Here is a 24660-nt window from a genome sequence, read left to right as displayed (position 1 = left end):
AACCGGGGCTCGGACCCAAGGGATTCCCGAGCCTCCTTGCAACACGTGCTTGCCTGCACCCTCGGCTCCTGTCGGGTGGCTGTCTGCGAAGGCAGGCTGAAAATGGAGTCTGCAAAGCAGCAGGTTGAGCACATACAGGGAAAAATAGGAGATGTTTCTCCCTTTCCTGAGCAGGCACCAGTGGCATAACTGCACCCAAAATACAGATCCTGGCTTGCTGTGGAGAATGGCACAAGCCGAGGAGCGTGCTGTGCCCCTTTGCTGTAAGTCACCCAACACCGAGCTCAGTAAATGAAGTCAGCAAAGGCAGCGCAGGACTCACCCTTCCTCACACGTGTGGTTCACAATGGACCCAAAGAGGAGATCTGTCAGAACAATAACTCTGCCATTCTTTGGTGCTTCTGGATAATGGCATTGTTTCCCTGGGAAAGAACAAGGCTAAGTTTAAACTCCTCTCTTGCGGTTTGGTAATGAGCTACGAGAAAATATCTTAAGGATCTGTCCACATTCAGACACCAGTAAAGAAAGGATTCTTATAAAAACCAAACCAAAACAATAGCTGCCCAAACTATGTGACTAGTGAAGCCATGTATGATTTTTTTTTTTTAAAGATTGCTTTTAGAGACCCAGAAATGCAATTGAGACAGTTTTCAGAGACCACCACCAAACGGATTGAGCTATTCACTTTTGCAGAACGCCCGCGCTTCAGACCACGTGTGGTTTCTGAGGCACGTCAGAGCTGGGGGTACTGTGGGGTGCCTTGAGTATCCCGGCCGGCAGGCGTATCGCACCGTCTTCCCGACAGGAAACGCGGTCTGGTTTCTGTACTCCTCAGTTAGCTCAGCAAAGCTGAGGCTTGGAGGTGCACCGCAGCCACCTGTTGGGAGAGGGAAGGCAAGGAAACTGGGATATGTCCATCAGCTACGTCAGGATCTTTTAGGATTTGCATTGAGTATGCATGGATAAAGGTTTGCAAGCAAAACTGAGAGCAAAAGGGACGGACTAGACGATTCAGCGTTTCGGGAGGAGTGAGGGAAAGGGTCAGTCCCACGGGTTGATGGCAGAGGTTCCCAACCCTTACCCCAGCCCTTAGCTCCCCACCCCATGTACCTGCACACTGAGGAGGAGGCAGGCTCCAGTTTCCAGACTCGGTGCAGTAAATCGATGCCTCCCCCAGGAGGCTGAAGCCAGGGTCACAGCTGTAGTTTACAACCATCCCAGGAATGAAAACCTCCACCTCCTGGCTGTTGTGACTGCCTCCTTCAACGTTTGGAGGTGAAGGACATTGCACTTCTAAAGAGACTGAAAAAGAGCATGAGTGGGTTAACACGCAGCAAGGATTACACGCACAATGCCACCAAAGTGAGCACAGCATCCAGCACGTGCTGGAAGCAAGCTTGGATGCATGGGGGCCGCTGGATTTGCAGTCCCCCTGGCTCTGCAACTGGCAATTTGCTAACTCCGGGAGCAGACATGCAGGCAGTGCCCAGATTTGGAGCCTTTAAATCCGTGCCCGTTTGCTCCCCCATGCCCAAGAAATGCAGCTGCAGCCGCTGCCAGGAGCCCCTCTGCACAGGGCGCTTCTTGTCGAGCCCCCGCGATGGTCTCTGCCCTCTCACTGCCCACCACGGTGCTGTCAGCTCACCTTCACACTGCGGGTGCGGGGTGCTCCAGCTCGCGTTGTCTTTACAGTACAGGGTGGATTTTCCAACAAGAGAATAGCCGGGGTCACAGCTGTAATTGACGGACTTCCCAGGGATGAACACTTCCATGTTCTTGCCATCGTGCTGGCCGTGGTTAATCACTGGTGGGGGGGGACACAGCTGCCCTGCAGGGAAAGAATTTTTATTTTTCTGTTTAGTTTTCCCCATTTATTACTTGAGAACAGAGTCCATAAGTTTGATTAAGTTCTCCCCTAATCCCTTTGTATCACTGCCAGGTCCAGGAGTGAAAAGGGCACCTTGACACCGTGGGGCAGGGGCACTCCAAGCTCCGGCAGAGGTACAGTTAAGGTGTGCCTCTCCAACAAGAACATAGCCAGGATCACAGGTGTAGCTCACGGATGTGCCGCTGGTGAAAACTGCCAGGGCTTGGCCACTGTGTCTTCCGTTGGCAATGGCTGGAGGGGGAGAGCACTGCGAATCTGTGGGAAGAGGGCAAAGCCATACATCAGTACCGAGAAAGAGAAGGAAAAGGGAAAAATATAAGGACTCAGTGCAGAGAAACATCAGAGCCGAGCCGTCAGCCTGCAAGAGGCGGGGATGCCTGGGCCGGGTGTCCCTTGGCTGCCCTCATTGCTGCAGCCCATCTGGGGGGCTCAGCCCGCTGGTCCCAGGTGCATGGAGGGGGGGACAGTTGTCCCCTGCGAGTGTCCCCTGTGAGTGCCATCCCCATGCCCCACACGCCGTACCTCCGCACCGCGGCGGCGGCCCGCTCCACTCGCCGCGCTCCCCGTCTGCCGTGGTGCAGAAGATGGAGGCGGCTCCGGCCAGCGCGTGGCCCGGCTCGCACGTGTAGGTGACCACGGCCGCGTAGGGGAAGGCGTCCATCGAGTGCCCGCTGTGTGTCCCGCGGGGGATGTCCGGGGGCGGGTCGCAGACGATACCTGCAGCACGCACAAGGTGGGTTTTAGCAGCGCCAGGTCTGCAGGATGCACGCTGCTGGGATGGAGTGGGCGAGGGTGAACCCGTCCCAGCGTCAAGCTCTCTGTCTTTGCCTTGGGAGATCCTTCCCAAGGAGAGCACCCATCTGAATCTCTTTGTGCTGTGTTTGGTTCCTCATCAGCCTCTGCTCCGCTCCCGCCGTGGCGCACTTACTCTGGCAGACGGGAAGGTCTCCGGTCCATCCCACGCGTGTCCCGGAGTCCAAAATCACGCAGTGCCGCTGGGATGCTCCAACCAGCCGGTGCCTGGGGTTAAACCAAGGCACTCCTGTTACTACGGGACTGTCTCTGGAGGTGGCAGCTCCCACAGCCACCAAGTACGGCCTCACCGGCCATTGAATACTGCCACTTTATGGCTAGGAATGCCCACTTTGGTGGCCTCTGTTGTCAGCCAAAGCCTTCAAAACAAAGGCCCCTTTTATCCTCGCATGCTCAGGTGGCTGTGCCCTCTAATTGGCACTTAAAATTTATTAACAAATCCCCTTCTCCACATTTCTGCTGCCAGTTGGACTAGCAATTAGACTAGAAATAGTCCATGGTGAAGACCAGAATTGCTTTGGCACGGAACTGCTTTACAGCGCCTGAAGGGCAGTGAGGTGCGCCCTGGTCACAGAGACCATTTCGGGTTTTGCTCAGCACCTGCAGCAGGTGACTTGGGTTCCTCCCCAGCACCACCCTGTGCAGATGCCACTGATGCTCTGCTCTCTAGGGAACATGCGCTCTGCCTGCCAGCTGCAGAGAGCAGAAGCGCTGCTGAGTCAACCTCAGATGGGCAGAGGAGCGTGGCTGGGACTCACCCTTCATCGCACGTGTAATTCACTGTTGACCCGAAGAAGAGGTCTGTTGTAACGATAACTCTGCCGTTTTCTGGTTCTCCTGGATGACTACACCTTCTCCCTAAACAGAACATGACCTGGTTTTAGGCTTCTTTAACTCAGTGCGGTAGGAAAAGAGGCACTAATGCTAGGAGCCTGACCAAGTTCCTAGGGGAGGGAACTGAAAGGGAGAAACCTCCACCGAGCTACAAGGCTTCAGCTGCCACACCACAATTTAAACAAAACAGAAGCATCCACCGAACATACGTTTGCAAAACTTCTTGACTTCTGACCATGTCTGATTCTCAAGGCATGTAATAGCGGGGGTTATCTGCGGATGTTTAGCGTATCCTGGCCGGCAGCTGTACTTCACTGTTGACCCAACAGGAAACTCGGTCCAGTTCTTATACTCCTTGTTTAGCTCAGCAAACAATAACGGTGGTGGTGTCCCACATCCAGCTGCCAAGAAACAAAGTGGACATGAGAAATTAGTGCTGACTGTGAAACGCAACTAAAGAGAAACAGGAACATTGGTAGGCAGTGCTACGATGCCCTGGGATATTAATATTGTTTGTATTCTGACATTTATCTACATCAATAACATGTAGCATGCAAGGACACACACACCCAATGTATGCGCTCTTATAAAAACCCTCAGTTTAGCCAGTTTGGGGTATTCACACTCCACACATCCCCAAAATGCAGTGGGATCGTTTGTGGGCCTTGGAACATGGGAATCTGCAGTCTCAGGTATGAGAGCACCATGACTGTCTCCCGGTGGGAACGCACGGGCTCTGGCAAAGCCACCAGCTTATTCCCAATGCCACCAACGCCAGCACAGCACCCGGCGTGTGCCAGCAGCAAGCTTAGACCCGTGGGGGTCTCTGGGTGCGTAGTCCCCCCAAAACTCTCCTGGGTGCAGCTTGCCAGCCCCAGCAGCAGCCATGGTGGCCCCGTACCTGCGCAGCGTGGGTATGGGCGGCTCCAGCTCCCCGCGGCCGTGCACCAGATGGAGGAGGCCCCGAGCAGGGAGAAGCCGGGCTGGCAGCTGTAGTTCACGGCCATGCCGCTGGTGAAGTTGGCCCCGAGCTCCGCGCTGTGCGTGGCGTGGGCAATGACGGGCGGCGGCGGACAAGGCAGCGCTGGCGGAGAGAACGGGGTTGGAGAGGTTTTGCCCAGCGGAGGAGCACGCAAAAGACAGCAAAACACCTCCACATCTGGGGCAATGTGAGTGAGGCAGAAAGCACCAGCCCTGCATCACAGCCCCAGGCTGCCCCTTCTGATCCCTGGGTGCCCCTCTGCCCCCCGGGGCAATGCCCCTACCCCTCGGTTGCTCACAGGTGGGGGGTGCCCAGCCCCTGGCTCCCCGCGGTGCCGGGAGCGGCCGTGCCTGCCTCACTCACCTGGCTCACATCTGGGGACAGCGGGGACCCAGCGGCCGTCGGGATGGCACTTGGCCTCCTGGCTGCCCTGCATCGTGTAGCCCTGGCGGCAGCGGAAGGTGACGGTGGCCCCAGGAAGGTACTCAGCTTGCTGCCCTTCAGCCACTTCTCCATCCCGGACGCTGGGGCTCATGCAGGTGACGACTGGAAGCGAAGAGCAGCAAAGTGTGGGCTGTGGGAGCAGCTGCCAAGGCCAGGGCTTCCCCCGTTGTTTTTATGAGGTTGAAATTCAGGGAGAAGCCATGCAAAGAGGAGCGCGTGGGCTCGGAGCCTTTAAATCCCTGCCTGTTCGCTCCCTGTGAGTGCAGCCCCTGCCTGCAGCCTCTCTGCTGTCTTGTCGGGATACCCTGACAGCCGCCCCTCTCGCCGCGGGTCGCAGCATTCGCAGCTCACCTTCACACCGGGGGTAAGGGATGCTCCAGATTCCAGATGGCAAACAAGAAACGGTGGTTTTCCCCGTGAGGACGTAGCCTGGGTCACACTCATACTTCACCGATGTCCCGGGGATGAACACTGTCACATCCTTGCTACTGTGCCGGCCATTTTTGATAGTCGGAGGGGAAGGACACAGCAGCACTATAAAGGGGAAAAAAACATCAAACCTAGTGAAAAGCAGGTTCCACAGCCACCCCCTGTGGAATAAGACAGCATTTTAACTTCTTTGTTTCCCGTTACCTTTTCCCAAGTAGGTAGGGATGTCAATGCTGGAATATGTTTCAGCCCACACCTATCTTCCCGCATTCATTTTTTTTCTAGCTTACTGACATGAAGAATGGTCATTTCTCATATTTAGGCATTTGCAGTGGTTACATGGCACTAACATTTGGCACTAGCAGCTTGCTCTGGCCTTCCCATGGTTGTGAACAAGATGATAGAGCAGCCTGGCTCTCCCTTTCTGGATTAATTTAAGGAGGCAAAAGCCCTACCTAACGATGACCTGCATGGGGATTATGAAGGTGGGAGGACAGATATTTGCATGCATTTCCTTTCCAGTCCCGGTGCGGGGCTCTTAGGATCCCTTTACCTCCAGTGTGAGGTGGTTGCACCCTGCCAGGATGGCTTCAGAAGAAATCACCCCCCCACCCACCACCCTGCTTACACTTACTCTTTTCACAGGTGGGGACAGGCGGGTGCCACTTGCCCCCAAACTGGCACCGAGACTCCTGAGAGCCTTTCAGGGCATAACCGAAATCGCATTCGAAGACAGCGATGGCCTCAAGCTTGTACACGGTCTCCAGCCCGGTTGTTCTCCCGTGCTCGATCTCTGGTCTTTTGCAGCCGATTGCTGGAAGAGAGGAGCACAATGTGCTGTTTGGGACATGAAGCCCAGCCGGGGCAGTACCTGCTGCCGAACCTTGCCATCACTGTCACGGGCATGGCAATGTTATTGATTCTTATTCTTTGGTCTGCAGTGATCAAACCAAGGCAAGAAGGGAGCGAGGACCCAGGGGAAAAGGCAGCCGACACAACCCAAACCCAAACCCAAACCCACCTTCGCAGCGTGGCCGGGGCCGGCTCCAGGTTCCCGCGGCGGTGCAGTTAATGGACGCGTTCCCGACGAGGGAGTAGCCATCCTTACAGGTGTACTGAACCGCCGAGCCTGCCAGGAAGGTGTCCGAGGGCTGGCCGCTGTGCTGCCCGTTGGCGATGCCGGGAGGGGGAGGACACCTCACCTCTGCGGAGGGGAGAGAGATGAGAAATAAGGAGACCAGAACAAGCCAACCTTCAGAAACCAAAGGAGGAAGACAACGGACTCCTGTTGTCTCCCATTAATAAATCCCTGCCACGTTAGCTCCCTTCCTATCAGTGCCCACCTCCACAGCGTGGCGGTGGCCCACTCCACTCGCCGCGCTCCCCGTCCGCCGTGGTGCAGAAGATGGAGGCGGCTCCGGCCAGCGCGTGGCCCGGCTCGCACGTGTAGGTGACCACGGCCGCGTAGGGGAAGGCGTCCATCGAGTGCCCGCTGTGTGTCCCGTGGGGGATGTCCGGGGGCGGGTCGCAGACGATACCTGCAGCACGCACAAGGTGGGTTTTAGCAGCGCCAGGTCTGCAGGACGCACGCTGCCGGGATGGAGTGGGCGAGGGTGAACCCGTCCCAGCGTCACGCTCTCCAGATAAGATGACCCAAACTGGCCTGAGACAAAGGCCCTCCGGGAAGGAAAACCTGTGCCCTCCTGTGAGTCACTTCCTCGCTGCCCATGGCTGGAGGTGGTGGGACTGATCTTACCTCCCTTTCCATAACCACTGCTGACACATGCAGACAGAGCCTGACCACACGTTCCTACATGTGACCAGTGAGAAACACAGGCTACAGGAACAGGGAGTTTAAAACATCAACATTTTTCCCAGGTTGGACCAAGATAAAAGACCTTTGGAAACATTTTCAAGAAATATTCAAAACACAAAGAAAAGAAAAATGAAATATTTTACACCTAGAGTGACCTGAGAAATCTTTTGCAATAAATTATTTGTCTTGAACAATTCACCTCTTTCTGCTGCAAGCACCAGGGCAAGCCACCCCCCAGGACCTTCTCTCGTGGCCTACTTACGCCGGCAGACGGGAGCAGCTCCGCTCCAGGAGACACGGGTGCCAGAGATCTCGCATGTCCTCTGAGACTGCCCCACCAGCATGTGCCTGAGGTCACACAGAAATATTATTTATTTATGTGAGTAACCTTCAGATTCCTTTACAACCCTTGTAAGTGGCGGCCAGGACATCTGATTTTGGAACCAGGTTCCATTTTGCCACTTAAAACCTGCTTTCCTCTTGCTTGGCTAGTCGCAAGGCTCACCCTTTTTCACACGTGTAATTCACTTTGGACCCGAGGAGGAGGTCAGTCAGGACAACGGCTCTGCCATTCTCCGGATCCTCGGGGTTCTCACACTGCATCCCTAGAAGGGAACACCACCACCCTCAGAGCTCTGCAGCTCACCGGCGTGGTGCGCGCAGATCCCCTGGGGATGCTCACACAGGCAGCAGGCTGCCCCAAACAAAGAAACCCATAAAGCCAGAGGGCTTCACACCCAAGAAGCGTGAATTTCCAGCCAAGCCTGACACTGAAGGACGCACTTTTACAGAACTCCAGCGCCGCAGACCAGGTCTGATTCCCAAGGCACACGACGGTCGCCGACATCCCTGGGTGCACGCTGTAGCCGGGCCGGCATACGTACTCCACCGCCCTGCCCACGGGGAAGGCGCTCTGGTTCCTGAACGCCTCCTTCAGCTCAGCAAACACCAGCCGGGGGGGAGCACTGCAGCCAGCTGGGGGAGACACAAGCCAGCCCCCTGGTCAAGGGTGTTTTGGGAAACGCGGGGCCGGGGGCGCGGGGTTGGGCTGGCACGCAGAGCGCTGCCCGGACACTTGCCCTGCTCGCAGGTTGGCACGGGTGGCTCCCAGGTGCTGTTCAGCTGGCACTGCACCACGCTGTGCCCGCGCATGGTGTAGCCTGGCTCACACTCGAAGGTGATGGTGTCCTTGTACGTGTAGGTGACGCTGGGAGCCGACACTATTCGCCCATTCTGGATCTGCGGGACGGGACATCTCGCCTCTGGGAAGGAAGCGCAGGGCCTCAGAGCAGCACAGCTGTGCGGCCGCGAGCCACTTCCAGCTGTGAACACTTTTAAGACACTAGCCTGAAGATAACTTTCCTATAGGTGCTGTACCACCCACCCAACAAGAGTTGTGGGGGAGATCCACCTGGATGGGGAGGCTGGGGATGCTGGAAGCAGCGGGCTGCTCCCACGGCCTCCTCCCTCCGCCTGTCCCCGGAGCAGCAGCTCCTGCCCCAGCGGGCACCCAGGCACAGGCACAGTCGTCTTGAGGTCCCCTCATCATCCCGAACATGAAGCAGCGGGGCCGGGGGCTTGCACCCAAGCTCTCCCAGGCGCCCACCCACCCCTACCTCCGCACAGGGGGGGAGGCCCGCTCCACTCCCCGTTCATCCCGTCCCTGGTGGTGCAGAAGATGGAGGCCTCTCCCTGCAGCGGGTAGCCGGGCTCGCAGCTGTAGGTGACCGACGTGCCGTAGTGGAATTCGTCCAGCAGCCGCCCCGTGTGCTTCCCGTGGGGAATGTTGGGCGGGGGCGCGCAGGGGATACCTGCAGCAGTGCGGAACGAGCCTGCTGAACGCTACTGCAGCACTGAGGTGCTCGAAGCCCCTCGTTCTGTGGGGCACAAACTCTTGTCCTACTGACAGAGTAACCACAATGATGTGGCCTCCCCAGTAAGACCTTGTAGACAGCCCATTTCCCTGAGCAGCTATTTCTATGACAGTCAGAAAGCACGCCAGTAAGACAAACTTCTCTTTAGAGGAAGCATCTACATGCTATGTGCTTTCTACCATTTAAGAAAATAAAAAGAGAAAATTTCTTTTGTATCGCCCACGTAAAATACTGGGTTTTCAGCTGCACACAATGCAAAGGCTCGTACAGGCAGTAATTTGTGTGTCACCTGTTAGGTTAATGTGTACCAGGAGAATCTGTAAAATGCTTTAAAATGAAGGTGCCAGTAAATGTTTCTTTTCTGTCCTCAGGAAACAGTCACCAACCTCTATGTAACCGGCAAAGACACGCTGAGCTCTAATTGCTGAGGTGTGCTGCGGCAGCGCTGGGCACAAATGAGCTGTCTGTGCATGCACTGAAAGGGAGAGCCCAAGGGGTGCTGGGATCCCATTTCTGGGTGATCCGCAGCCCTCTGCGTCTCCTTTCAGCAGTGACTTGGTCTCTCTGTGTCTAACATGAATCCCCCTGAGCTGAACATAATATTTTCCTTTCCTCTTACATCAGGGTTGTGATGTTAGTCAGAGACAGGGCACACAAGCACTACTGAGAAAGCTCCAGCTGAGACCTTGCTTTCTGTAATCCATTAAGCTCTGAGATCTTGTACCTTTTCCCAGAATATTTTCGTATGACATCAAAACCTCCTGATATTTTTCATGCCCTCAGAGCAGAGAAATTTCCCGTTAAAACTTTGATTGGAAAGATTTGGCAGCCCGTGCTGGGAACTATTTACCAGAGCCACGTAAAGCCCCCGGGGCCGTAAGCTACTTACGCTGGCAGGTGGGGATATCGCCGGTCCACGCGACACGTCCACCAGAGATCTCACAGCGCCTGCTGGACTGTCCGATTAACCTGTGCCTGGTGTTAGAAGGAGTTCATATTAATTCAGAGTTGCCTCAGTGGGAGCCGTTACCTCCTTCTCACCAGCACACAGCGCAGGCAGCCCTGCTGGCCGCAGAGCCCCGGCCCCCTGGGAGAAGTTTCCCCCCAGCTCAGCACCCTGTACCAATCCCACAGCATAAACGTGTACGCAGAAGGTAGGGAACACCCTACGTGCTCCCAGAGGTACAGAACTACGCAGTGGCTTCTGCACAGAACCCACGTTTTGGGAATGAATGAATAGGAGGGGAAAAGGGAGACTTACCTAATGCATCTTTCCACAGCATTTTAAGGAGCAGCAGAACCAGGACCTAGCACTTACCCTTCTTCACAGCTGTAGACCACGGTCGACCCAAAGAAGAGATCCGCCAGGAAGGTAATCCTGCCGTTCTCGGGTTCCCCGGGATGGTTGCACTGCTTCCCTGCAGGAGACGGAAACTCGCTTTAGGATGTCTCTGCACCACGGCACTGCAGATACAACTACAACTCCAGCAATCTGCCCACATTTCCAATTACCCCCAAAACGGGTTTTGAACAGCATAAAGTTACATGGCTTTACTAGTCACATATTGTTGGAACACCAGGATAATGGTAAGGTTTTTGCAGCACAGACAGAACCTAGCACCTATTCCTTCTCGAACAACGGACACCAAATCAAGGAGCTATTCACTTTTACAGAACTCTAGTGCTTCTGACCACACTCCGCTCTGAAGGCATGTAATAGTAGGTGACAGTCCTGGGTGTTTAGCAAATCCAGGCCGACAAGTGTATTTCACAGTCTTCCCAACAGAAAAATCAATCTCATTCCTATGCTCCTCGTTTAGCTCAGCAAAGGGTAGCCTTGTAGGAGCACCACAACCACCTATTGGGAAAGAAAACAGATAGGAGAGTCAAGCAGGGCCGGCATGCCAGGTGCAAGCACACAAACAACACTGTTGTGAGGAAAGAGGTTTGGTTTGCCTTGAAAAATTCTTTATTTTGATTAACGTAGCCATTATTAAACGAAAACAATGTATTTTCCCAAAGGATTCCAGAGGATCAGGTTCCTGTTCCCAAAACAACCTTAAATCTCCTACTCTCCTACAGGATTTAGGCACATTTTGGAGGGGGGTTAAGGGATATCAAATAGCAGCATGCCCCTGGCGGCCCCGTCAGCGTTTACCTGAACGCTCGGGCCTGATCGGCAGCAGCTGGTGATGGTGCAGGTCGCAGAGGGGCGCAGGAGGGTCCCAGCTGCCGTCCTCCTGGCAGAGGATTTTAGCAGTACCTTGCAGGCTGTAACCATCATGGCACTGAAACGTCACCATCTGCCCAGGTCCGTAGATAAATCCTTCACCATCAACTATCCATCCGTTCGGTATATCTGGCTTTATGCAGATTGTCACTGGAAAGGAAGATGCGCAGAAGTGATGTGCAAAAGGAGTAAAAAGAAGGAAAAAAAACCAAACAGACAGCTAATACTGCAACAGCAAAATCTGCGTGATATTTATATAAACTTCCCCATCCCCACCTTCACGACAGGAGGCCTTGACATTAATTTCTACCATGGGACATTTTACGGGGGATTATTTTTCTCTGAGGATTTGCTGGCAATGGCCGGGGCCTGCCCCGTGCCAGTGCCACACGGAGCTGGCCGCAGGACAAGGTGACCGTGCGGACGCACCTTCGCAGCGCGGGCTGGGCTGGCTCCAGTTCCCTGAGGCTTTGCAGACCACCTGAGCATTTCCAATGAGGTAGTAGCCAGGATCGCAGCTGTACATCACAGACATCCCCGTGGTAAAAAAAGTTTTGCCCTGCCCGTCGTGTTGTCCGTTGCTGATCTTCGGGGGCATGGGGCATGGTCGGACTGCAAGAGGGCGACAGCAAGTCCAGGTTAGTGGGAGGGCAGCGCAAAGGGGGAACGAGTGGCTGCAGGGTGAGGGGATGGGCGAAAGCCCCCATGAGACCAGCTCGGCACCCCTGCCCGCACTCACTTCTCTCGCAGGCCAGCACTGGTGGGTCCCAGGTGCCCCCCGGCTGGCACTGAGCCCACTGGGTGCCCTCTGTGGCATGGCCAGCATCGCAGTAGAAGCGCAGAATCTCCCCGGCTTCGTAGGTGCTCTCGTGCCCGTGCACCTTCCCGTTCCGCACCTCGGGTCTCTCGCAGCCGATTGCTGCAGGAACACGGACGTGGCCTTTACACATCAGTGCCTGGGCCACATCCTGCACGCTCAGCACCCTCCCTTCCCTTCCCAGCAGTGCCGCGAGCCCTGCAGCTGCTCCTGCAGCACTATAGGGACGCCCTGACCCACCTTGGCAGCGCGGCAGCGGCCGGCTCCACAGCCCGGCCTCCGAGCAGTTGATGGAGATGTTCCCGACCAGCGTGAAGCCGTCCTTGCAGCCGTAGTACACGGTCGTGCCCTGGGGAAACCTGTCCATGGTCCGGCCGCTGTGCAGCCCGTTGGCGATGTTCGGTGGACGGGTACACGTCACCTCTGCAGAGGGGTTGGAAAGGCTCATGGGGGGTGTGGAGGAGGTGGTGCTGGGGAGTTGGCACAGCTCAAACCAGCACGACATCCAACATGGGGAAGGTGCAGGTGGGGGGCAGAGGGCTGGTACCCCGGGTACTGCCCATCTCTTTCCTGGCAGCCCGCTGTGGCTGCTCTGCCTTTCCTCTGGCTTTTCTGGCCAAAAGGGGTGCTGACTGATTCAAGGAAGCCCAACCAGCCTCGCCTGAGGCTGTGCAGGAGCTGCTGCCTCTGCAGCCCCTCTGTGTGCATCGCATGCCGACCATAGGCCAGATGTCGGCATCACGCTTGGCCATGGGCTTCAGAAACACCTAGCTCTGAGTTCATGGTTGTAAGATCATTCTTTGCATATTATAAAACTGTATATATACATAACCAGGGGAGAGTTTAGTCCCTTACTGAAGGTCTCAGGACAATGGCCAGGGCCTGCCCTGTGCCAGTGCCACACGGAGCTGGCCACGGGACAAGGACACCGCGCACGGACGCACCTTCACAGCGCGGGCTGGGCTGGCTCCAGTTCCCCGAGGCTTTGCAAAATACATGCGAGATGTCCTCAGCGAGGTAGTAGCCGGGATCGCAGGTGTAGGTCACATACATCCCCATGGTAAATTCTGCTTTGCCTTGCCCATCGTGATTGCCATTGCTGATTTTCGGGGGCATGGGGCACGGTTGGACTGCAAGAGGGCGACAGCAAGTCCGGGTTAGTGGGAGAGCAGTGCGTGGGGGAATGAGCGGCTGCAGGGTGAGGGGATGGGCGAAAGCCCCCATGAGACCAGCTCAGCACCCCTGCCCACACTCACTTCTCTCGCAGGCCAGCACTGGTGGGTCCCAGGTGCCTCCCGGCTGGCACCGAGCCTCCTGAGCACCATCTGTGGCATGGCCAGCATCGCAGTCAAAGCGCAGAATCTCCCCGGCTTCGTAGGTGCTCGGGTGCTTGTGCACCTTCCCGTTCTGCACCTCAGGTCTCTCACAGCCGATTGCTGCATGGAACATGGACATGGCCTTTACACGTCGGTGCCTGGGCCACATCCTGCACGCTCAGCACCCTCCCCTCCTTTCCCAGCGGTGCCGCAAGCCCTGCAGCTGCTCCTGCAGCGCCGCGGGGACGCCCTGACCCACCTTGGCAGCGTGGCAGCGGCCGGCTCCACAGCCCGGCCTCCGAGCAGTTGATGGAGATGTTGCCGACCAGCGTGAAGCCGTCCTTGCAGCCGTAGTACACAATGTCTCCCTGAGTAAACTTGTCCGTGGTCTGGCCGCTGTGCAGCCCGTTGGCGATGTTTGGCGGCCTAGGACACGTCACCTCTGCAGGGAGGAGAAATTGCCCCGTAAGTCCACTGCTCCCCATTCTGCATGCTAGGACAGCTGGCCAGGGTAACATCCTGAATCCTGCTCAGTCTTTGCTCTGTTTGCTGGGCCAAAGTATGAGTTAACCAAAATTAGAACAACACCGAGATTACAATCCCATTGCGGCCAGAGGGAATTACTAATAATAGGGACACCCCCGAAAGGGGAACTCGCGGGCACACCACAGATTTGGTAGAAGATGAACATGAACACGGAAGCAGCAAGAAGAGTGGGAATCTGTGATTGCTTCCCGTTCCAGGAGGAAGAAGGAAACATCCCCGATGTGACTGTGAGCAGAAGCAGAGAAATCCCCCGGGGAGGCTGAAGGTGCCATTCCCCACGGCTGGCCCACGGCTCGTTGGTGTGCCTGGGGGTTACAGCCTCTGGCCGCAGAGCATCGCAGCCCCAGCATCAGCTTCTTTCCATCCCCCTGCGAGCCCAGGGCAGGCTGCAGCAGCCTCATTTCCCACCCTAGCTCCTCTCTCCCAGGCTGCTTCTCTCTGGAAACACCTTGCTTTGGGAAGAGCAGCAAGGACAGAGGCATCCTGGCCTTACTTTCTCATGAAAGAGAGAGCACACAGGAGGGAGCTTTCCCCCCACGGCCATCCCACTCGCACACCCACTGGGACACTTGCCCTTTTTGCACTCTGGCACAGGTGGGCTCCATCTGGAGTCAGCTTGGCAGGTGCTGGTGTGGGAGCCCTGCAAGGTGTAGCCTGGGTTGCACGTGAAGCTTACGCTGTCCCCAGCCCTGTAGACGTAGCGAGCAGCAGACATGCTCTTCCCATTCCGGATGTACGGGGGCGGGCATCGGATAACTGGAAAAGGGAGACAAGGAGCACGATGTTCAGACAAAGAGCACGGCGTTCAGCTGCACAGCCCTCGAGCCTTTCCTGCCTGCAACGGGTGCAGTGGCGCTGCTGTCCGCGCAGCCTGTTGAACCAAAACGGCAGGGAAGCCGCCTGGATCACGGAGCAAATATTTGCACTAGATATGGGCACGTGGAAAGAAGGTGAAATGCTTCTCACTGGTAATTCCCCCTGCATTGCTGAGCAGAGGACCACAGCCCCTTACCCCGAGCTGCTCCCCCGCACCCCACGCACTACAAGGTGTTAACTTAGCAATAAGTTTCCTTTTTTCCTTAAACCCTTTGAGGTTGCTGATGCTTGGCTCCAAGCCTGGCACTGAGCCACTTTGGCCAGCGAAGACGGGCGGGGAGCAGCCTTTGCTATCTGAGGATGCCCAAGAATAACAAACACGATCAAGGGCACCAGCAGGAACCCCCACACAGCACCAAAGCCCTTCTCAGGCCTTGTCGGGGGAGCCAGGTCACAACATCTACGCTTACAAGATGGGAAGGGGTAAACAAAGCCCCACTGCAGAGATGGAGCTGAGTTTCTGTGGGTTTTGGCTGTGCCGTCCCCGCCGAGGGGACGTGGGGCTGCCTGCCAGGCTGCACCCACCCCGCGGGCACCCAGCGCGCCGAGCAGCTCAGCCTTTGTTTGCCATTGCACTCCTCGCTTGCCCCATCCCAAGTCATTTCTATTTAACGTGGCAAGTTTCAGCTTGACAAATCCCAAACACAAGCTGTTATTACAACAGCCTCCTCGCCTAATTTCCATAAAACGCTTTGCTCATACCCTGCTTTACTCTGGCACTTCAAACGCGTAGATCAAGCCCTTATTCCAAGAAGCTGGGCGGGTTGTGGAGGACTTCCCGCAGCCTCTGGCATCCCCTTCCATCACCCCCATCTCCCCCCTCTCCATCTTCCCCTGCCACTGAAGGGCACGGGGCAGCCTTGATGCTGCCCCACAGAACATCCCCATCACTGCCAAGTCCCCATCCAGCATAACCTTACCTGAAGGGCCCAGGCACTCCAAGCCACGTGCCGACGGAGGTGCTGGTGCGCAGCTCCCTGCCTTCAGTGCAGGCTGACGAACAGCCCGCAGTGCCCCCCCCAGTCCCACGCAGCCTAATACACACGGGGAACCAGAGCGAGGTTTGGGCTGGATGTTTTCTACCCCGTTTTACTTTATTTGAAAGCCCGGAGGCTCTGTGATGCTCAAGGTCTGGCGTGCCCACGTCCCCCAGGGACTGGCACAGAGCTGCCTGCACTGGGGAAAGCAAAAGGGGCAGTGAGGAGGCAGAGGAGGGTCGCAGGAGGAAGGGCACAGAGGCACAGCCCTGTGAGTCTGCCTTACCTTGAGCCCCAGCTACGGCAGCCAGGAGCAGAGCGGAGCTGCCCAGGAGGCGGAGGGCGAAGGCGAGCACCATGCTCCGGTCCCGACTGCAGCTCCTGGGGGGCCGCGGGCTGATATGGGCACCCCAGTTCCCCCAGGCCTGCGGAAGGAGCCGCAGCTGCGGGGCTTCCCGGGGCCATGGGACAGGAACCCGTGGGCTCCCCGCACAGGACGGGCGCAGCCACCAGCCCCAGGGTGGTGCAGGTCCCACGCGCTTCTGCTGCTATTTTTGCTCCCACCCACTCCTCCCCCATGCAGGGGAGGGTGGCCCCCTGGGACCCACTGCAGGGCCCAGGGCAGCTGTGACAGAGCACCCCGTGGAGCCATGAGCTGGATGAGGCCCTTGCAGAGCATCCTTGGTTATGGGAAGTGGCTTGGTGGGCTCTTCCCCAAACCCCCAGCAGCCCTTCCCAGGAACCAGCTGAGCCCCCCACATACGGGAAGGGAAGGGCAAAGTGAAGGGAAGGGCAGAGAGGGGCATTTCCCTCCTCCCGCACATAGGACCAGGGGCAGCATAGCTGAGGATGCTCTCTGAGCCTAGAAGAAGCAGCAAGATGTACACTGCTCAAGTCTTTCTTATCCTTTTTATTGACAGAGACCTTCCACAACATGCAATTTTGACATTTAAATACTGGATATGCATTAGATTGTTCACATTCAGATCATAAACTTAAATTATACACAACTTAATTCTATTCACATATAAACACAGCACACAAGTGCTCTTCAACCGTAAAATTTGGTGACCACATCTGTAAGCTGTATGACAGCATTTACAGTTCCTTCCATTGGGCTGAAGGTAGGTCACTTCGAGCTGATCCTTAAAATCAGGAGCTAAACCATTTGCAAGACACATTCTGGACTATGCAGTGGAAACAATTGTGCTGAGATTAAAACCAAACACATGACTAAGGTACTAGGCTTTCCATTTGTTTTGATCACCTGGTCATTCATGTGGCTTACAGTAATGTTTTTCATATATATACACACATCTATGTAGTGAAATATATATTCACACATTTCACGTACATGTGTATATATATATACGTAAAATGCATGAATATGAATGAAACAGCAATCTAACTGCTTATTTTGTAAGATTTACTTCCGAAAACTGGATTCTGCTGTGCCACAGTGACAGCTGAGCAGGATGACGCTCTGCTGGTAAGGGGAACTTTTCTATTTGAGACTAACATGGTGACGGAAATTGTTCTTTGCGTTTTTCCCTCTAATTAGATGCACGTTCCTGTTAGTAGAAAAGCATGAGTAAAAATGCAGAAACAAAGAAGCACGTACTAGACATTTCGAAGGCTTCCCTTTCCCACCTGTGCACGGTGCAAAGCTCACAGACTGGTCATTTAACCCTCTGCATCAGAGCCCTGCACCTTAAGCCCGCATCCTCAGTTTACACAAGGTGCGTGAGGTTCCATCACCAGAGCTGTCCTTGTGGCACTGCCAAAGCCAAGCAGGGGCCAGCACACCCAGCCGCAGCACGCTGCCTCATTCAGCTGGGCGCAGCACCCTCACCAGCCCTCCTCAGCACAGGGACCAGGCGGGACAGGTTTGGCAGGATGACAGAAAAGCACACAAAAAAATGCAGCATTTGTTCCCCACGGATGAGTAAATTAAGGCTTTGGCTTGGTGTGCATCTGTGCCAACTTTCAGGTGCAGCAGCTGCTCTGTGCACCAGCCCCGCTGCCAGCAGAGCGAGAAGCCCAAACCTGCTTTTCCTCCCTCACCACTGCAGCAGCCCCAGGGCCTCCTATTGGGGCAGCATTTGAGCAGAAAGTGAAAAGGTTCACACCAAGCAACTTTCTGACGTTCGGTGGCATCTGCAGAGACAGCTGCCAGTTCCGCATTTGGCCCCGAGGCCACCTGCCCTGCTGAGCACCCACCCTGCTGCGGTTCCTCCTGGGGCTTTCAGGCACCCGACTGCTTCACCACTTCCACAGCAGCACTGAGTCACTGCACCGACAGGAAGGGTATTTCTGCAAGGCAGTCAGAGAAAAACCTTGATGTATCACAGAGATAGCTTTAGAATCTGCCGTGGCACTAACTTTAGTGCATACAGGAAGAGTCAGAGGAGTAGTTCTTTGTAAGAAGGCATTCACAGTTTTATTCTCTGGTAAAATTGCCCATCTGTAAGGCTGACTGTTTGCACAGTGGTTCAGACTTGCCTTGAAGTAAGTGCTACAACATGTGCTTCTATACAAATGTTTTCGGTGCTTTCAGTACCAACAGGGAGCACTTATCTTACACAATCTATACATATCAAACAATTTCTTCAAGTACATATCACTCACACAAAGACACTCACACTTTTCCCATCAGTTCACTTACGACACCCAAAAACCCTGACCAGAGCTGGGCACAACATTACCTCAGCGGGGCTAATAAGCAGAACACACAGAGGTACCTAAAGTGCCCAATTTCCTTGAGTCCAGAGCAGCACAGCACAAAAGTCTTTGGCACTATTGCAACTTCACGTGGGGATAACTGCACTCGGTTTTCGAGCCACAGACCTGGCTGGGTGGCAGCGAGCTGCCAGCACAATGCAAGGCTCCGGCAGACAGAAGCGTGAGCAGTCCTGGGCAGTGGGAGGGAGCACCTGGGGGTAAAGGTCATCTTTTTTCCATCGAAGTTTCGTTGATTGCTATTGCGAGGCCAATTTCAGCAGAGGGCAATGCAGAGCACGGGGATCAGCGTGATCACGTACCACCACCCGTAGGAGTTCAGAGCTCGCCGAGGAGCTGATCTGGGCATTCCCGCTGCGGCCGCACCCTGAGCTAGAAGCTCATAACCAGCAACGCCAGGAGGAGGGGCAGGATGCCTGCAGGAGACACAACAGACTTCAATCTGTGCTCCAAACACATTCACTTGCCCTTTCCCACCCCATCCACAGGCACGTAGCACCTTTACCTTCCTCCCCTCTTTTTCCCATGACCTTAGAGCAACAAAAATATAAATGTGACAGACTGTAGTGGAAGGCTCTTAATCCTTTTTCAGGTTTAAGCAGAATAATTAAGAGACAGTAATGTAAAGATGGGCGAGAAAGGGGGCACAAAGATCCAGGGTACGTGTTACCTACCGACAATGATGGTGGTCGCTCCACCTGGAAAAGAAGCAAGCCAAAATGTGAACCTGAATGTCCAGGCAGCGCAGAAATTCAGACTAGACAACACTGAGTATCTCAAATGAAAGCCGGTGCACACGTGAGACAATTCAAGCAACAGATAGCCCTACACCACGGATGTATCCCAGACATACACCTGGGTTTTAACAGAGGAGCAGTTCCAGCAGCCTGCAAGCCCATCCCGCAACACAAGCATACACTGCTGGCATGAGATTTTAACAGAAGCTGTGCCAGGAAGCATAAAAAGATTAATTCTTAGCTGAATTATCTGATTCGAGGATTCACAGAGGAAGTGAAAAATGGTGGATTTTTTTTTTTTTTAAAGACAGAAACAAGACAATAAGACATGCAGAGGAGATAACCACCTCGGCACTCAGGAGTAGGTGTGCTCCAGATGCCATGGAGCTCATCTCCTGCTGTACAGCGAATAGAGGACCCTCCAGCCAGGGTGAAACCATGATTGCATTTATAAACTACAATGGAGCCGTGGACAAACTCCCCCTTCGTGCCATTGTGCCTCCCATTGGCAACTGCAGGTGGCTCTCCACAGAGAACAGTCAGCTGTCCTGCAGCTGGAACATCAACAAGAGTGTCTGAGTACTTCTGCTAATGGAAAATTTACACAAGGTTCGCAAGGAGGAGGAGCTCTAGCCAACCAACAAACATCTAGAAGCAACTGAAAATACTTTGAGCTTTCACGCTTGGTACCGGGCCTCAGCTACTGCTGGTAGCCCAGCTCCAGGCATGTCACCGCATGAACTAAGCCACTGAAATGCCTAATCAGACTAGAAGCAGCGTTTCCACCATTTCCAGCTTCCTCTAACACTATGCACTACCTGACTTTAGAGCTCTGCCCACTTAATTCAATGTAATGCTAATGTTCAATTATTTGGTAACTACCAAGAAAGAAAACTTTATTCCACGTAGAAATCAGAGCACACTTTTTCCCATAATTTCATACAATTTCTGCTCTTGCCTTGCTCCCTCAGTTTGTCAGCATAGTTTCCGAATTGTACAAGAATACTGCACCTCGGGCCTCACAGCATGAGTTAGTACAGAAATCCCGAATTTTACAGCCAATTGAGTTATGGCATACAAGAGCAGCCCAAGCCCACCACCAGAGCAGTTCCAGGTGTTGTCTGAATGGCTTTGTGCAGTTTTTCCTCTTACTTTTACAGGTTGGAAGAGACACATCCCAGCGAACTCCATTTCCTGATGCCACACATTTGGCAGAAGATGACCCTTGCAATTCATACCTAAAGAAACAGAGGAAGTTGAGTGCTTTCCCACAAACGCCCCAGAAAAGTTCTCCCCACTCCTCCCTGCCATCGCACAGATGCAAGTTGTTAACCAGAAGTTGCCACTGCCATGAAATGGGGTCTGGCCACACCAAAGGCTGCTTTGGTAAGGGCACGAAGGTGGCACACGGCTGAACTGAAAAGATTGCTACATTACCAGTCAGCGTGTGTGGCCATGTGCTCATCTCACTGGAGAGCTCATACACAGCTGTACTGTGAAACCAGGGCAGAAGGAGGCTGGTGGGTATGGCAGCCTCTCTGGGACCCCCGTCTTCTGATCCCTACCGCGGGCCTGTCTAAGCAGGCATCCACTCACCCATCACGACAGGAGAACTCCACAGTTGTCCCAAACAGGAAATCTTCCCCTTTTACAAACCCGTTCTGTATCTTGGGGGGAGTACATTGCTGTCCTAGGGACAGAAAGAGGTTACTTCACCCGCTTTGAAGTGGTGATGCTGTCAAGCAATAGGGCCTCAGCTTGGTCTGACATTACCAACACCTCAGACAGTTTTGCAACCCTGCCAAAACTCATCTGTGTGGAGAGAAGCCTGGGAAGGACTTGACCACCTCCCCTCTGTGGCAGCAGGAGGCTCGGCCATGCGCTTTAACACTTCGAGTGACTTTAACACCACGAGCCAGCGCAGAGGAAGGGCACCGACCTGTGCCAGGTACAGCACGGCCTACGTCCAGCCGCACGCCTGGCTCCTGAGGGAAGGTGACTGCAACGCAAGCACCTCTTACCGGGGCATATAGCAAGCGAGAAAGGCTATGTGCAAGCAGCACGAAGGAGCAAAGCTCATGGCACAATCCGATCAACTCCTCTGACTGTCCTCAAAACATGTTGGATTACAAAGTAAGAGCAAAAGCTGATCCACCAGAAGAGTCGATTCCAGCTGCCTCGCTGGGAACAGCCGCCTGACCTGTGGGGGCCTGGAGGTAGAGCGGAGCCGCTCAGTTTGTTCAGAAAACAAAGCACTCAGCCCACATACGCAATAAACATACTCTGAGGCATGCAGAGCTTGTTCTCAGTTCCTCAGAGTAGACCAAAATGCTAGATTTACACACAGACACTTCAAATGAGTTCAGCAAGAAAATTCTAGGTGTGTCTGCAAACCCAGAGCTGGATATGAACCAAACTTCAGAGCAAAGAACATTTTGAGCACATCAAGATCACTCGTACAGTCAGCCCAGACAGGAGAGGAACGGAGATACTCACGTGTACATGACTTGGAGCTTACAGACCAACTGGTATTCCCCAGACAAGTGACTTCCAAAGACGTTCCACCTCCTGCAGCATACCCCGGGCTACATCTGTACGTCACCGTGGTTCCAGCAGGAGAGCTGCTACTCACAGTCCCCATTAACTCAGCAAAAGGGATGCTGGGAGGATGACCACAGTAGCCTAACAATTGGAGACAAAAGCAAACTCAGCTACAGAAGAGTGCCCAGAGGCTCAGCAGGAACGATAGCAGACTGTGCTTTGGAGCACACACTGTTTTAACCTGTTTGAATTGTGGTGTCTGGGATACAGTTTGCATTCAACCCGCGTATATATCATAGCTTGCTTAGCCAGAGACAAGGTGGAGATGGGAGAGCATCTCTGCCTCTCTGATGCTGCTTCAGTGGCCGCCCACCCAACCTGCAGCACCAGCCACAGCGGAGCTCGGAAGCCAAACATCCCCACCAGGCATGAAGGAAGCAAGCCCATCAGGTGCAGAAGGCAGCTTCATCTCTCTTTTCAATGCACTTCTGGACCATTTGTAGTTCACAAATCCGTCATTCAGTGCAATTGCTTCAAAATCTAAGTTTGTTTCTACTCACGTTGGTCACACTTTGGCAGAGGTGGATTCCAGGCATTGTCTGCACCACATTTAACCGTATGAGAACCATTCATAAAATAACCAGGAAGACATTCAAAGGTCACTGTATCTCCATATGTGTACTGCTCAACAAAGCCAGTTAACTTCTTCCCATTTTCCACTACTGGATTTTCACATGTCACCACTGGAAGTGAAGACAAATCAGTAAGAATACTTGTTATAAGAAAAAAAAAAAAGCCCTACAGTGTCTACAGAAGTTTCTCGTGTAATTCCTCTGGTGACAACTGCCATCCTTCAGCTCTACAAGAGGCAGGTCCCCAGCATGCCACAGGTACTCCGTGAGCAGAGACACCATTAAAAACTGCACACAGAGCTTCATTTGCAGAAAGCCCTGGGCGCAGGCAGGGAGAGGACTGCTCTCAAGGACTTCTGAGAATCCCAAACAAATGAATCATGTTCATTTACACTTTGTGGAAGACCAAAAGGAAAATAAGTCTAGTTACTGCTGCCAGGAAGAATGCAGGCACAGCATCTCGGCCCTTTCACATAAGCTGTAGTTTCCCACTTTATCTTTTTAGCTTTACCTTTGGTGGAACGAGGCAGTGTTGCTTATTCTCGTTCAATCTAGGTTATTACAGTGGCTTTCTATGTGCTGAAGAATCCATTAAACAAAGCCCTGCTTCTGACTATGACTTCGGAACCACTGCATTAAGTCTGGGAATCATTTTATACTCAAATCAACCTTCTCATATTTGGCAGCTTACCAGAAATAATTCACATGGGAGAGGGGTAAGAAACAAAGCAAAAAGAATAAGGAGAGAAAGAAAACACCTACCTTTGCATTCAGGGGCTGGACCACTCCATACTCCATTGGACTCAGAATCCACTGTACAGTAAATCGTGGAGCTTCCAATGAGAGAAAAACCTTCATCGCACGTGTAAGTTACAGCTAAGCCAAAGGTGTATTCTGTTTGCGTACCGCTGAACTGCCCATTTGCAATTACAGGAGGTGGTTCACAGGGAATAACTGCGTAGGAAAGTGATGGCAAAAATACAAGAACATTTCCATCAAATATGAAACTGACATCTATCTACTTAAAAAAAACTACTAAGAAAAGCCAAAAAAAACAGGTAAGTAGCCCTAAATCAATCATCTTAACCTACAGTATTGAATGCTAATGCTCCTTCAGACTCTGAAGTTTTGTTTAATGGGTGTTAAAACAGCAAAGCAGCAGCCATTGTCCAAGAGGAGACGTTAAAGACGAGTCCTTCTGGATGCACTACACGATGTCTTGCCAAGTAGCCTGGCAACTTCACCAACTGGTGATACCAGTTCCTGCTCTTGCTGAGGAGGAGACCAGAATACTTCTGACAGCCACAGACCATCCAAGCTATCTGCAGCTGATGGCCAGTTGCCTACTGGGTACAAACAATGCCAAAATGAAGAAAACTCTTGAAATTATTTTCCCCTCTGAAAACACGTATTTTTGACATTGCCACATCTAAAGCCATCCTAAGCACAGCTCTCGATCAGCAGTTTGGCAGTGCCCGACTGATGAGAAGTGCAAAACAAGCAATGTGGGGCCCACACCAGCCTGGCCAAAAGCCAGGAAAAACAGCCCCAGAAGCTGCTTGCCCTGCAGATCTGACTCACGAGCTGCTGCCAACATCCACAGATCCTCCTTAGTATTTAATTTTCATTCCCACTTTCACAGGGAGTGCTTGTCTGGGGGAGAGGTAAAGGGTAATCTCTTTAGAGACTGATGTAATTTGCATCAGGTGCCAGGAAGACAGAACCCACCTGCTGCTCCCAAGACTACGAGGGATATGCAGTAGCCTCAAGAAAGATGTACACAGAACATTTAAGATGTACTTACTCTCACAGAATGGAACGTTATCCCAAATAACTTCATTGTTACTAAGTATGCATTGCGCAGATGGTTGCCCAACTAATCGGTACCTAAGAAAAGAAAAGATTGAATCTCTTAAAAACTGAAAAAATTTGAAATCCAGAAAACTGTACAGTTTCTTGTAGCATTCTCTGGAGAAGATGAAACCTAGGGGAAAAAGCCTTCCATCCTGTGAAATACAACTTTCTCAGTACCTAAAGAAATGCATTATTTGACACAGTTTAAGGAAACTTCGTACTTGTAGCAGGTGGGTACAAGCTCGCAGGAGCATCCCCATCCTGAGGCTGCGCAGCAGACCCGAACAGGGCTGGGTGTCACTGGCACACCCCAGG

General features: G+C 53.6%; 1 protein-coding gene across 1 annotated transcript in view; it reads right to left on the bottom strand.

Moving 5' to 3' along the window:
- Positions 1-24660, bottom strand: part of CR1 (complement C3b/C4b receptor 1 (Knops blood group)) — a 66859-nt gene that overhangs the window by 7345 nt on the left and 34854 nt on the right. The window contains exons 41-81 of the mRNA XM_066982804.1: positions 24296-24378; positions 23254-23445; positions 22420-22602; positions 21815-22000; positions 20915-21008; positions 20471-20556; positions 19666-19872; positions 19256-19279; positions 17464-17492; positions 16129-16390; positions 14563-14745; positions 13703-13885; positions 13384-13563; positions 13072-13257; positions 12368-12550; positions 12050-12229; positions 11740-11922; positions 11239-11460; positions 10747-10938; positions 10399-10498; positions 9970-10055; positions 8823-9017; positions 8286-8468; positions 7990-8181; positions 7712-7811; positions 7469-7554; positions 6734-6928; positions 6412-6594; positions 6025-6204; positions 5313-5495; positions 4881-5063; positions 4437-4619; positions 3745-3936; positions 3460-3559; positions 2817-2908; positions 2411-2605; positions 1961-2143; positions 1646-1828; positions 1111-1302; positions 686-877; positions 323-422 (exon numbers count right to left, since the gene is read on the bottom strand). Of these exons, the coding sequence (XP_066838905.1) occupies positions 323-422; positions 686-877; positions 1111-1302; positions 1646-1828; positions 1961-2143; positions 2411-2605; positions 2817-2908; positions 3460-3559; positions 3745-3936; positions 4437-4619; positions 4881-5063; positions 5313-5495; positions 6025-6204; positions 6412-6594; positions 6734-6928; positions 7469-7554; positions 7712-7811; positions 7990-8181; positions 8286-8468; positions 8823-9017; positions 9970-10055; positions 10399-10498; positions 10747-10938; positions 11239-11460; positions 11740-11922; positions 12050-12229; positions 12368-12550; positions 13072-13257; positions 13384-13563; positions 13703-13885; positions 14563-14745; positions 16129-16390; positions 17464-17492; positions 19256-19279; positions 19666-19872; positions 20471-20556; positions 20915-21008; positions 21815-22000; positions 22420-22602; positions 23254-23445; positions 24296-24378 (6516 nt within the window). The remainder of the gene's footprint in view (positions 1-322; positions 423-685; positions 878-1110; positions 1303-1645; positions 1829-1960; positions 2144-2410; positions 2606-2816; positions 2909-3459; positions 3560-3744; positions 3937-4436; positions 4620-4880; positions 5064-5312; positions 5496-6024; positions 6205-6411; positions 6595-6733; positions 6929-7468; positions 7555-7711; positions 7812-7989; positions 8182-8285; positions 8469-8822; positions 9018-9969; positions 10056-10398; positions 10499-10746; positions 10939-11238; positions 11461-11739; positions 11923-12049; positions 12230-12367; positions 12551-13071; positions 13258-13383; positions 13564-13702; positions 13886-14562; positions 14746-16128; positions 16391-17463; positions 17493-19255; positions 19280-19665; positions 19873-20470; positions 20557-20914; positions 21009-21814; positions 22001-22419; positions 22603-23253; positions 23446-24295; positions 24379-24660) is intronic.

The sequence above is a fragment of the Anser cygnoides genome, chromosome 25 (genome assembly GCF_040182565.1).
Source record: "Anser cygnoides isolate HZ-2024a breed goose chromosome 25, Taihu_goose_T2T_genome, whole genome shotgun sequence".
NCBI lineage: Eukaryota > Metazoa > Chordata > Aves > Anseriformes > Anatidae > Anser > Anser cygnoides.
The sequence above is the reverse complement of the archived record's forward strand: the minus strand, read 5'-3'. Positions and strand labels throughout refer to the sequence as shown.